Here is a 13,681-nt window from a genome sequence, read left to right on the forward strand (position 1 = left end):
GTCTAATTTAATGAAGAGAAGGACGGGGGACAAGATAGCGGTGTTCCAATATCTCAGGGGCTGCCACAAAGAAAAGGGAGTCAAGCTATTCTCCAAAGCACCTGAAGGCAGGACAAGAAGCAACAGATGGAAACTAATCAAGGAGAGAAGCAACCTAGAATTAAGGAGAAACTTCCTGACAATTAGAACAATTAATTGGTGGAACAATCTGCCTCCAGAAGCTGTGAATGCTCCAGCACTGGAAGTTTTTAAGCTTAAAAGCAAGACTGGTATTTGTACATTCAGACAGACAGACACATACAGTTTAAAGAATAGACTATTTTTCTTAAACTCATGGAAAGTGCTAACTTTCTCAGTTAAGATGTTTTCTAGAGTTACAGAATGTAGCTCTCAAAATAGTAATGAACCTGTTAACTAAAGAACATTTTCTGAGTCATTCTGATTTGAGCCAAAAGAGTGTTAGATAAACTGAAAGCTTCTTTAATATACAGGTAGTCCTCGGCTTATTTACAATTGGGTCCAAAATTTCTGTTACTAAGTGAGACAGTTGTTAAGTTTTGCCCCATTGACTTTGCTTGTCAGAAGGTTGCAAAAGGTGATCACATGATCCTGGGATACTGCAGTGGTCATAAATATAATCCAGTTGCCAAACATCTGAATTTTAATCATGTGACCATGTGGGTGTTGCAATGATCATATGAAAAACGGTCATAAATCACTTTTTCCTTGTAACTTCAGTCACTAAACGAACTGTTGTAAACCGAGGACTACCTATATTCATTTTTACCCCTTACTAAACATACAGTTGCACTGCTTCAAAAGCTTTAGACATGTGGGTGCTTCTAGAATTTCTATTTCTAAATTTTCTTAATAGTAAGATGTTTCCAACCCGTACAATCATTTAAAAAAACCCTATCTTTAAAAAACACTAATATAGTAAAGAAACTCTATGATTTCTTACAAAATATTTTAATAGATGTACAAAGAGGGTATACTTATACGGCAGCCATATTTCAAATATAATTTTATATTATTTTTTTAAAGTTACACGCATTGCCAATTTACTTTAAATTGAGTGTTTGATTTAAAACTAGTTTGTTTCTTCTAAACATTTTAATGTCATCCTCTCTGTTGCATGTTTTCATCAGTACTTAACGTAGGCTTTCACGTTCAGTTCCAAACTCTTTTTGGAAAAAGCCCTATGCTTTTCTTGTCTCCTTGCTGTTAATGTGATCAATCTTAGCTGACCATTTGTGCAAAATTTCAACTCAAATTCACCACTGAGTTCAAGCGTTTTCCTGTCAAAATCTACTTGTGAAATTTCTTTTTCTTCCGATTTTTCTTTCCTGCTGCAAGGGCTGCTTTCTCAGCTATTATGTCTTGGTATTTCCTTTTATTGTATCTGAAGAAAAGAAACAATTTTTGTGAAGAATGAATGCAACCAAACATAGAATCCAACCCCCCCCCCATCATGTGTACAATTATTGTTTAAAAGATTCATCAAATTAAATTCCAACTCTGCAAAATTTAATCAGGGCAATTAAATATAGCTACTAAATGAGAGCGCATCTAAAACCCAGAAGCGTGAAAGAACCATCAACCAAGTTTTTGGTTAAGCCATCCATTTACAGGTGGTCCTTGACATACGAGCACAATTGACCCCAAAATTTATGTGGCTAAGTGAGACATTTGTTAAAGTGAATTACTGCAGCTGTTAAATTACTAACATGGTGGTTAAGTGAATCTGGTTTCCCCACTGACTTTGCTTGTTAGAAGGTTGCAAAAGAGGTTCGCGTGACCCCGGGACACTGCAACCGTCATAAATGTGAGTCAGTTGTCAAGCATCTGAATATAAAGCACGTGACCATGGGGATGCTGCAATGGTCATAAGTGTGAAAAATGGTCAAAAGTCATTTTTTTTCATTGCCGTTGTAAGTTCAAGCTGTCACTAAATGAACTGTTGTGAACTGTTGTAAGCTGAGGGCTACCTGTATGTTTCTTGGCTGACCACTGTCAGAAACAAGATACTACATCAAAAAGACCCTTACTACAATCCAGCAAGGTCATCGCAACTAATTATTAGCACAAGATTATCTACATGACTGAAGCTCTGAGAGATAATATTTGGGGGCACCTGCTGGAATATTACTGAGAATATTACTTGTGTCTCAAGCTCAGAGGTGGCAAGATCTCTGTTTGCTTTTAACTTAAGGAATATTTGCTAACATCATCTATATTAACAGACCATCACATACTATGGATTCTTAACTGTTTTCTGATCATGATATAAGACAATATTGAAAAAGTATACAAATTAAGAGTCTCCTTTAAACATCGTAAAATTAACCAAACAAGATGGAATCAAGGACCCAATACTCTAGAAGACCTCTTTTGAGTAGCTTCTGGAAACAGGATGAGATGTTCAACGGGACCCTGTCTCAAAGAAATGGTGTGCAGCTGCTGAAAATCTGAGCCTATGTAAAGTCTCAGCTACGCAATCTGATCAAATTTCAATCACTGCCCCTCCTGTCTTGAACAAAATGAATCCAGAAATAAGATCATCTCCCATATGCCTATACAAATGCAGCTTTATGGGTTTTGATGTAATATTGGACCCTCCTAGCAAAGGGAATATGTGTGTGTGTGTGTGTGTATTGGTATCAACTGTATATAGGGTATTTGGGGTTTTTAAAATGTTCCTTTTTTCAATACAATTAGGTATATGCATCACTCAGAGTCTTTTATTACTGGACTGGGTTATTCTTTTATTAAAATAAAGGAAATAAAAGATGGTCTTCCCGTTTCCTGTATAGATGCCATAAAACAAGAAGGCCTGGGATCCTTAACACCTCTTACATACCATCTGAATAAGGAGAAAAGCATTTGTTTTGTTTTCTTGCATCTGAATTCAAAACAGCATTGTACAATAGCTATCAGGTTATAATAAAAACAATCCAGAAAGCACAAAAGGCAGTAAATCATAGAAGAACAAAAAAGGGTCAACACATTTTAACTGAAAGGGAAATCAAAGGGTGACACCATACCTAAAATTGGGAAGAGAGGCAGCCAACCATCAGGCGGCAGGAAGGCATTTTTTAATCTGTGCATTGCAATGAAAAAAACTCCCAAAACGTATAACCCAATCAGGCCTTTAAAGGCACTGCAACACATTACAGGGACTTCCGTATGGGATGAACTGTATCGTATAGGATGGAAGAACTCATTCGGCTATATCTAACATCAATGAAACACATTATTTTACAACACCCAAATTACTACATTAAAATAAAAGTAAATACCGTCTAAACTCTGAATCAGCTAGAAGTTCATCCACAATTGTTTTCTTCCTTTCTTTCTTGGGAATACGAGCATGACAGAAATCTGCTGGAGAATCCACAATAGTTCCAACCTGAAAAAGAAAATGCAAGATGAATTTATTTTTATTTAAAAGGGGGGAAGGGGGGGGAAACGGGTGAAAAAGTACTCTAAGGATCCTATCTATTAATATTGAGCTCATTTGGGCTGCTCATCCTCGTCTTTTAGTCTATAACCCTATTCACCTAGAACAATTTCATCAATATTACAGGAGAACAAAAACTAATTTTTAAAACAAAAATGGGGTAGGGAATCAAAAGACAGTTTACTGAGGAAATCCAGAGGCCAGGAATTCCTCATTTACTAACGAGAGGGGAAAAAAATCAAGAAAAACGAACGGACAACATACTGTTCTAAAAAGAAATATCACTAACCCCCATTTTAAGCAGGAGCACTCCATGTTGCCATGCTAAATATTATGATATATTAAAAAAATCCTAAACACTGTACATATAAAGAACAGCAAAGAATTTAGCATTCCAAGAAAATGTCTAGACAGAAACGAAAAGAGAACAAGGCAGTTCTAAGCAGTATTAGCTAAAGTAGTGATTCATAAATCTAGCATCCGTTTAAGCATGTTGACATTTTTTTTTTTGTAAAAATAACAATACGTCTAAAATCTGCAGGGGAAGACAATGACACAATTGCGGTCCATTCTACCCTCCTCTTGAGGTCCCCTGACCTGCCTCTTACAGTATTTGGGAAGGTCTCCCAACTCTCCAGAATATATTTTCGGCAGGTATAAGTGGAAAAGAACTGATTAATTAAAATACCGTATATGCCGGCGTATAAGACGACTTCTGGAAACGCTAAACTCGGCGCCAAAGACGGGGGTCGTCTTATACGTCGAGTTGTCTTATACGCCGGAAATACTGGTAGTTTCCGGCATATAAGACGATGTTCTAGGAATGCGGCTCGGCGATAACGGGGGTCGTCTTATACGCCGGGTCGCCTAATACGCCGGCATATACGGTAAACATCCTTATTTCTCTGCCCTGTTAGTGCTTCTCCATTAATTACAGAACGAGATGCAATCCACGTGCTGCCTTCAAAAACCAAAACACTCCCACAAGAAATGACTGCAGCAGCAAAGGATGTGCCGCAAATAATATAAACTAGAAAGCACACGAACAATTAACAAAAAACTAAACAACGATAAATTTTCCAAGCCCTTGTAAAGTATTTCCAAGAGACTTTCATAGCAAAACACCAGCAAAACTTACTAGTTAACAACGATGTTTTCAAGCATATATAACTTTCTTTGTAAGAAAAAAAAATAGACGAGTTATTTTTATGCAGTTTGTTTTTAATTGCCACAAGTATTATTACTAATTTAAGGAGTGGTTAAAATTGTAGTAATCGGTTAAAAGACTTCAGTTCTGTGGCATGCAGAAACATCATTAGCAATCCTGGTACTTCTTTTGGTGCGAACTGAGCAGTGAACAGATTACCCCCCTTATATTAAACACCATCAACATTCTTACTTGGAAATGCCTGGGAAGACCTTTCCTGTCGTTCTTTTTGTAGAACCGTTTAGGATCGATGGCAGCTCTCATCTTCAGAGCCTTAAGGTCGTTTTTCAATTCCTCTGTCATTTCTGGAGCTTTCATACCAAACCAACCATCACCCGTTGTTTTTGCTCGCTCTATCTATTGTGGAAAAAGTTACAAACATATTATTTCAAAGCTTGTCAGGGTTATGCAATTCTTATGCCATAAAACCAGTGGATCAAGAGCAAGTTTTTTTATGATCCAGCTTCAAAGGTAGAAATATACCCAGCCCTCTGTAATGTGAACCTTACAGTTTTATATTAGGATAATTTTCAAAGTATTTAAAATATTCTTACCATTTTAAAATGTACTTTAAGGCACCAGTCCCCAACTTTTCCAGCAATGCAGACCAGTGCCGGGGGGGGGGGGAGAGGGGATGGTTTTGCACATACGCACCACTTACCCAAATGCAGCTTCACACATTTGCACTCTCACCCGCCATTTGTGCAGCCCGGTTCCCAACAGCCTGTGGCCCGTTATTGGGCCATGGACCAGGGGTTGGGGACCTCTGCTTTAAGGAGCTGTTCTGATCTGAATGACCTAGATTAATTTTACCAGGGAAATTCTGATCACGAAGTCACGTTACTTTGAAGTCAAGAAAAGATGTTGTCACGTATTGTATCCAAATGTTATTTACAAAGGAGTCATTTTATTCTCTTCAACAGCTTCTCTGAAAGCAAGTTCATGCTAGAAAAGCAACTTCATAGGGAGAGGTGACTCTTTGTTTGGATTACTGCAATGCATTCCACATGAGGCTGCCCTTGAAGACCACCTGGAAGCTACAACTGGTCCAGAATGTGGCAGCGCATTCACTTCTATTATATTGCACTTTCATTTCAAAAGGCCACAAAACATAGGGCTCAATGTTATCATCCCATTTTATACTCATAACTATCAATGAAGCAAGTAAAGTGAGGAATACGCCAGTAGATATGCATCCTCGCAGAGAATTTTTTTTAAAGGCAGACTTTAAATATGGCATGATCAGTACTGCAGTGGTGTTTCACTTACCCTACGTTGCTTCTTTAGTTGATGGATTGATTCTCTTAAAGGTGGAACACATTCCTTTTTCTCAAAATCGGGCGTTATAATACTCCTCTGCAAAAGCTGCCAAGAGATATTTGATTAAGCGAGGCCACAGCTTCAAGCACAAGGCAGACAGGATTGTAAAGGCCTTTGGAAAACACGAGAGTTGTAAAATGCCCAATGCCCAAGTAGTTCTGGAAAGGTTGCTAGCAAGCTGTGATTTTCAACTCACTCTTATTAGACGAATGCCTGGTAAACTCAGTTAACGAGCAGTGCAGGAATAGTCACTCATGTACTGACATGTCAATAAAATGTCAATAAAACTGTACAAATTGAATCTGTGTGGACTACACTAAGTACGGACAACTGTACTTGATTCCTAAAAAAATGCTCAAAGAATAATATTAGAAAATATAGACTAGGGAAGAGGCTCAAGTAATGGTGACATCATTTTGAGGGGGTGGGTGTATAAAGAGGTTGGGACTACTAAGAATTTAACTATGGCCTAGCATCTGAGTACCTTCAGCATTGCCTGTTCTGGCTAGATTTGACCCATGTTAAGCATCTGTTAATAGTTCCTATTTCCAGGAAGTGATGGAGACTCCAGTTGCTGTTTTTCCAGCCCTTAGAGCAGGCATATCCAACCCTCACCCAGGGAGCCACATGCAGCCCTGGACAGTTAGTAATGCGGTCCCCAGATGATTGTAAAAAAATAAAGGAAGTTTGTTATTTATATACATCAATTATATATATTTATATGTGGCCCAAGACAATTCCTCTTCACTCAATGTGGCCCAAGGAAACCAAAAGGTTGGAAACCCATTGGTTAGAGCAGGGATCTTCAAACTAAAGTGAGACTAAAATTCACACTATCCAGGTTTCTAGTCTGGTCCTATACCAAACTGGCTCTCTAGAACAGGGGTCTTCAAACTTGGCCCTTTTATGACTTGCGGACTTCAACTCCCAGAATTCCTCAGCCAGGCACGCTGGCTGAGGAATTTGGGAGTTGAAGTCCACAAGTCATAAAAGGGCCAAGTTTGAAGACCCCTGGGTTGAGGCAAGACTGGTGCTATCACTAAGCATCTTCCAGAAATGAATAAAACCTGAATTATCCTAGAGAGCTTTGGATTCATCATTAATTGTATTATGATATTTTAATTGATATTACTTAATCTTAATGTTTCATTTATTAATTAAATTTATATGCCGCCCCTCTCACCAATAAGTGACTCTGGGGGGATTACAAGCAGTAGAATATAACTTAATTTTAATTTACTGGAAACTACTTTTTTTTTGCTGTACTCTGTAACTGATGTGAACCACTAAATGCCTCAATGTATAAATTAAATATAAGTATATAAATTAATACACACACACACACACGCGCGCGCACTGAATTGTGGCCAAAAGGAAAACTTCATATCTTCTTACAAAGTGTTTGCTTTTTAAATAGTCCACATATTTATAATGCTGCTACAATGACATTTAGGATTTAATTCTAGTTTTCAATTTAATTGCTATTTTGGCAATTACCTCATCTCTTTTTTTCTCTTTCAGTGGTGCAACTTCATGGGATCCAGACTTCTGCTTTCCTGAGTCAAAATTAATATATAAACCTCCAAACTGTTTAATGTTTAGGCCAGGATCAATACTGCTTGAAAATGATACTCTAGAAGAGAAAGAACTGATTACCTAAAACTATTGATATATAACTCAATCAATACACATTTGTCTATCTTGACATAATTACATAAAATACTTTTTAATTAAACAGTAACAAATTTCAAAACTGGGTACTCATGTTTGCCTATCCACTAACTCCTTTTATATGGGACTTAAACTTATTAAAAAACAACTCTAACCATTTTTTATCCAGTGACTAATATTATATACCACACCAAACTGAAGCCAAACAAATCACAAATTACACCGTGTCCCATGCCACACTAACATAATGTAATTTGTTTGGATTTGGTTTATAGTATATTGTAATCCTGCCCATGGTTTGTAAGCAGCTGAGATTCAGCATGTAATGTGAAGCCAGCCAACTAAGCCTCATTAGAAATGTGATTAAATGACCTTTGGGTTAGTATAAATTTTCGCAAAAGTTTTATAAAACTATCTTATTCTTTACCAAATTCATAATCAGATGCAAATGACTCTTAGAAGTTAAGAGAAACACTTATAAAACCTTAGGCAGCCAACTTGCCCTTTTGTGGTAGGAACTCAGGTCTTCAGGATCTAGAGGAGGGGTAGGCAACCTTGGCTCTTTAATGACACTCTCTCTCTCTCTCTCTCTCTCTCTCTCTCCCTCTCCCTCTCTCTGTGTGTGTGTAAGTAAAAAAGAGAGTGGACTCACGGTGTTCTCCCATGAGCTGAAAAGCTTTTTGGGCGGGGCTCCTCCCTTTGCTGTGTCTCTGCAGGAAACAGGAAGGGCAGGAGAAAGCTAGCTAGCCCAGCTATGCTGACTCAGGAATTCTGGGAGTTGAAGTCCACGAGTCATAAAAGAGCCGAGGCTGCCTACCTCTGAGCTTGTTGAAGAACAGCTTGAAGCCAGCTTGCCAGGTGAGCAGATCAGAGAAGGAGGGGGGGGGGAGAGAGACCCTTTTGATATCTAAAATAAAGATAATACTACATATCTTTTTTACCTTTATGTATGTATGCAGTGTTTTCTTAAAAAAAAAAAAAAAAAAGTGCCGGAACTCACACACGTCATACAACCCACCTTGCCTACCCTACAAGGTTCCATCCAAAAAAGGTGCCGGAACTCCGTTCTGGGTGGTTCTATGAGAAAAAAAGCCATGTATGTATGCATGTGTATATGTGTGTGTGTATATTTATGTACGTATATATACCTGTAATAAAGGTAAAAAAGGATAAATGCAGTGTTATCTTCATTTTAGATATCAAAAGGGTTTTGCGGCTCCCAGCGTTTTGTTTTCGGTGGGAAACGGGTCCAAGTGGCTCTCTGAGTGTTTTGGGTTGCCTACCCCTGCACTATACCTTGGCACAAAACAGCCACTCCCACCAAGTCATTACCAAGCATATAAAGTCCCTTCAAAGCACTTACAATCCACTGTTTGCATTTAATTCATCTTCATCCTCATCCATGAACTCTTCTTCGCTTTCTTCTACCTCTGATGAGTCTTCACTTTGTTTTTCCTCAAGATAATAATCTTTGTGAGACTCTAAGCCAGGAGTTTTATCAATGACAAACAGCTCTTGACTGTTTGACTGATTTTCTCCCAAGGGGCTTTCACTACTTCCTTCAAAGTCTCCAGTAGCTATTTCGCTGTTTTTCAGTTTTTCTAAGTTATTATTTTCAGATTCCTCACTTGTACGAAGAGACGTAAAGAGGTCTTTCTTATCTCCCCTGGCTTTGGTTGCACATGAAGAGGATTCAGCAATTACTTCTTCCAGGCTTCCATCATTATCTGTGCTTGAAGGTCTGCAGTCATCCCTATTAACAATCTGTGATGTGATCATTTTATTGGTGGGGCTACTTACTTCAGAAATGTCATCATTATCTATTATTTCTTCTATTTTATGTAAACAGCTCTGTCTAACGTTTTGGGGTGATAACCTCTTGTTTTCATTCACTGCTGCTTTTCCTGAAAACTCAGTAGATTGTTCAAGTTTTTTTTGATCACGTGGAGATCTTCCTGAATTCTCTGAAGGCAACTGATTTTCAGAGACCTGTATGGGTTTTTCTGAAGATTGATCATGTATTTCTTCTGGACTCTGAACTATTTCAATTGTATCCACTGCTGTTTGTTTTGAATGCTCCAATTCATCATCATTGTTCTTTAATATCTCCTGCGCAGGCAAGTTTTTATAATCTTCTCTTGTTACTTCCTCAGTACTGCTTGAGAAAATCTGTTCCAGATCATTGCTGGCAACAGATTCAGAAAAACACTTTGTTTTATTGGGGCTAAGGTGCTCTTTTATCCAGTTTGAAGAAAGAGGAGCTTCTTTGGCATTTAAATCAGACACGGTGGATTCCTCCGAATCAGAGATTACTATTGTCTCAGATGTAATTATACAGTCAGGTTTTTCCGTATCCTCTCCTAACGCATTGCTTTTTCTTTCAGTCTGGGATGTTGATTCTGCTTGCAATCTCAAGCCCATACTCCTGGTCACTCGTTTAAATGGGCCAGAATTTTCAAAGGAAACACCCGAGTACCACGATTCAGCATCAGAAACCTCTTCAGCTTGAACCTCACACACGGGTGACACATTACTCTTGACCTGTTGGCGCCTAGACCTTCTCAGAGTTTTTTGGGTCCTTGTTCCTGATACAACAGAAGAACATGACTCTGCTTCAGAAATGTCATCATGATCTTGGCAATTACTACTTTCGTTTGTAAAAATTTTTTTGCTTGGCCTGTTTTTAGCTGAAGTCTCTGGGGTAGAAGGAATTACAATTTGCCGCCTTCTGGTTATTCGGATAAATAATGGTGTCTGAAGACCAGATACCGAAGAACAGGTTGATTCTGCTTCTGAAACATCTTCATCAATTTGCGATTCTGCCAGGAGCTCAGCTTTACCTTTACTCAAGACTGTGCACGCTTCTGAAGGCTCTTCTGCATCCAATTTTGTCTCAGAAGTTTTCATATCTGCCTTCTGAGATTCAGAAATGACTTGTGTATGGGACATCATTCTCATTCTGCTTCTAGTTACCCTCACAGAAGGGCTGTCTTCCATTGCAGACTGCTGTAAGAATGAAAAGAATGTCAGGTAACAAGCAAAAAGAAAAGAAATACATAAATAAATCCATGCTCCATGAGAAACTCAGAAATTCTGAACTATTAACTATTGTAATTAAGGAACAAAGTTATGCTGCCATCGCAATGTTTTCTATGTGTCAGCTTCTCTATAAAAAACCATGTTTATTATGAACAGTACTAGTTTCTGACATACTTGCATTGTAGATTTTATACTGCTGGACCGAAAAGTCAAGGTTAACACTTTTTCACTAAGAACTACTTTTTTCTGCTTCATAGCTATAATGAGAGATGCCCTGTGCCCAGCATAGCTTATGGGGCATGGTCCAGCAGGAGTTGCCACAGACAAGGGGAAGTAAATTTGGTTTGTTACTCAATTTTTCCCAACGTAACCTAAGCATTTCATTTGCTATTTTGCATTTCTTGCCAGAACAGGATAGAGAGAATACTCCTCTATCTCCTCTAATACTTGCAGCAGATTATTAAATCAAAACATTGTACTGAAGAAAAAGTTCTTGGCTAAGAAAATTGTAACTTGTGTTTGCAGAAGAAGAAAAACTAAGGAAAGATAAAAGAAGAAATATGTTACTTAATGTTATATCCCAAGCCAACTGTCCTCCCCCCTTAAAAAAAAAAAAACCTTTAAGAACGGAACTTTTACTAATCCAATTTTTCCAATGAGAACATTGCCCAATGATCAGTCTCTCTACCTAGTACTGAAATGAATGGATAAATAACCATGTCTGCTATCGGCTTTGATAAACTGATTCATCACAGAAGCACAGATAGGTGAGACGTGAGGCAGATAGCTGTTGCACTGCTGAACACATGCAGTATGATAGAATAACACTGCAGAAGCCCTGTGCCTTCTGAATTTTACCAGTGTGATTTCTAAGAAAGAGAACCTGTAAATAAAATGAGAAGGAGAGAAAGCAGATGATCAATCAGTCCTCTTTTTTAAAAAAACACACAACAAAATAAGTTAATTAAAAATAGAGAAAAATACGACAAAGCTACACACAGATTTTGTGGCTAAGGGGAGAAAGGCAGACAGAAAGGAACAAAGGAAAACCTTTTCAGGCTTCTTGGTAAAATGTTACATAAACATTGTTAAATCGACGGAAGAATATTATTCTGCATTTCTTTCAGTGTGTTTTAAAATTCCGGTAGAAACAACTATTCCCAGAGTTGACAGGATGATTTGCGGCCAAAATTCAAAGTAGAAAAAATGTTATATATACTATATATACTATATTCCAAAAGGAATAAAGGCACTTACTTATTCTTTAGGATTAAGACCTCTAGATTTCCACCAGGTCAGAAAACGGCGGCGACCGTGCTGTCGCCCCACCTTTTTGCCCAAACCAGAAATGAGTTTCTAACAAAAATGCACCGTCACAAACCGACGCGCTGCATTCGGAAGCTAACCCTGCCCTCCTTTTTCCTCAGCCGACCTAAATGTTCAGAGTGAGACACTCTCCGCGTTGCGTCCCCTATCAATGCATCAACGCGCAACAGACACACCCTGGTCTCCCCCTCCCCCGAGCGCCCCAAAGGCACAAAAGTCTCCCCGCCTCGATGCGTTCAGCTTCAGTCCGGCTCTAACGCAGCACGCCCCAAACACGGCGCAGAAGACGCGGTGCGCGCTCCCGAACGGCGAGAACGTTCCAAGCGCGTGCGCGGGTGGAACTCGACGGAGATGTGCTTGCGTGGGTGGGGGGAAGCCGCTTCCGCGCCTCTTTTTGCCCCCTCTCACCTCTGCAGCCGGGCATTCCGCCTTCGACTCACTCCGCCGCGTTACCCGCCTGGTGGCCATCATCTTTTCCGCGTGTGCAGCAGGAAACGATTGTTCTGGTTCGCTTCCAGGTGGCATTGCGACTCCGAAAGAGGTCCGTCCGAAAACTTCCTGCCCTGCCTCCGCCCAGTATCTTGGCAGGGATGCTGCAAGCAATTGGTGGATGAAAACTGTTCACAAAGGCGGAAGTAGGGATGAGAGAAAAAAGTGGAAGTCTTATGTGCAAAGTCCGCCTTAGTCTCAGTCAGCATAGCTGGGGATGAGCGGACTGCAGTTAGGGGTTATTAGCAATTAAAAGAATGCGAGGAAGCTGTATACAATTCTTAACCTTCGTTTCGGGTTATTTAGGAGTATCCTCACCTCAATCCAGGGCTAGCAGCAATAATCTGGACTACAATTCTCGCCTTCAGTTGCTGCTCGTTCTGGATGATAAATCCAAATTCATCGAGAGGGAAATAGGTTTGGGAATACTCCTGGAATCACAGACAAATCTTTCAGATAAAATGGCAACAGAGGTGGCCATCACTTTGTGTAAATAATAATTTTAACTAAATAATAATTTTACCTAAATCTGAATATGGAGAGCAAACACATTTAGATGATTGTTTCAAGGCAGTGCTTCCCAAGCCTTTTCCTTCATTATCCAAATCGCTTATCAGAAAGTTTTACTCAATGTAGATAAAACAGTCAATTAAATGTCCCTGATGTGATTGTGTAAGGTGTTTGTGTGTCATTACCTAAAGAAAACCACTTGTACTTGATTTTGGGTAACTTACTTAGGTTTACGAAGCACTGTTTTAAGGTATTTGCTTGGTTAAAAAAGATTAAATGCAATTTTGAAAAAACTCACAAATTTGGATTTTTATTCCTCTGCAGGTGCATATCTCTACATATATACTTTCCTTAGTTCTGAAATAATAATCCTAGCTCTTGTGTCAAAAAATGATTCTAGAGTTTTTACTAATATTTACTTTTAAGAATAATGTTAATACATGTTTAAAAGAAAATATTACTTCAAAAAGAAATTCTTTTTGCACTGCTGGAAAAATCTTTACAAAGGAGATTTAGAAACTACCAGCTATGTCCTCAATGTAAAATGGAAATTTGGTAGCCATCACAAACTTAATTTTAAATTAAACAATATGCAGTAATTTTACCTATTCCATGAAAGTTTCTGCCTGGAAAAAGATCCTTTTTTTCCTCATTCCTAC

At 38.7% G+C, this 13,681-nt stretch overlaps 1 protein-coding gene across 4 annotated transcripts; it reads right to left on the reverse strand.

Annotated features, from left to right (window-relative positions):
- Positions 1-950: 950 nt before the first annotated feature.
- Positions 951-12,573, reverse strand: DNTTIP2 (deoxynucleotidyltransferase terminal interacting protein 2). Of its 4 annotated transcripts, none has more exons than XM_039339746.1 (8): positions 12,432-12,557; positions 11,386-11,580; positions 9,022-10,664; positions 7,485-7,620; positions 5,937-6,032; positions 4,860-5,024; positions 3,300-3,409; positions 1,309-1,402 (listed from the first exon to the last, which is right to left on the reverse strand). In XM_039339746.1, exons 3-8 carry the CDS (start codon positions 10,653-10,655, stop codon positions 1,309-1,311), a joined length of 2,235 nt encoding a protein of 744 aa, XP_039195680.1. In that variant the 5' UTR covers positions 10,656-10,664; positions 11,386-11,580; positions 12,432-12,557. The 4 variants fall into 4 exon arrangements, with proteins under 4 accessions (XP_039195679.1, XP_039195680.1, XP_039195682.1 ...); XM_039339748.1 differs by lacking the exon at positions 12,432-12,557 and adding an exon at positions 11,955-12,405; XM_039339745.1 differs by lacking the exon at positions 11,386-11,580 and having other exon boundaries at positions 951-1,402; positions 12,432-12,573.
- Between the last annotated feature and the right edge of the window lie 1,108 nt (positions 12,574-13,681).

This window comes from Crotalus tigris, unplaced genomic scaffold (assembly GCF_016545835.1).
Source record: "Crotalus tigris isolate CLP2741 ecotype Arizona unplaced genomic scaffold, ASM1654583v1 scf7180000017739.2905288, whole genome shotgun sequence".
Classification (NCBI taxonomy): domain Eukaryota; kingdom Metazoa; phylum Chordata; class Lepidosauria; order Squamata; family Viperidae; genus Crotalus; species Crotalus tigris.

Bases quoted from the DNA above. Each gene is read 5' to 3' on its own strand.
- DNTTIP2 (XM_039339745.1), bottom strand. From the start codon at position 12,548: ATGCCACCTGGAAGCGAACCAGAACAATCGTTTCCTGCTGCACACGCG. The intron at 3,410-4,859 runs GTAAGAATGTTG...TTTCTTTTTCAG, and splicing joins GTCTTCCCAGGCATTTCCAA to GTTGGAACTATTGTGGATTC. The intron at 1,403-3,299 runs GTATTTACTTTT...TCTTTTCTTCAG, and splicing joins GCTGATTCAGAGTTTAGACG to ATACAATAAAAGGAAATACC.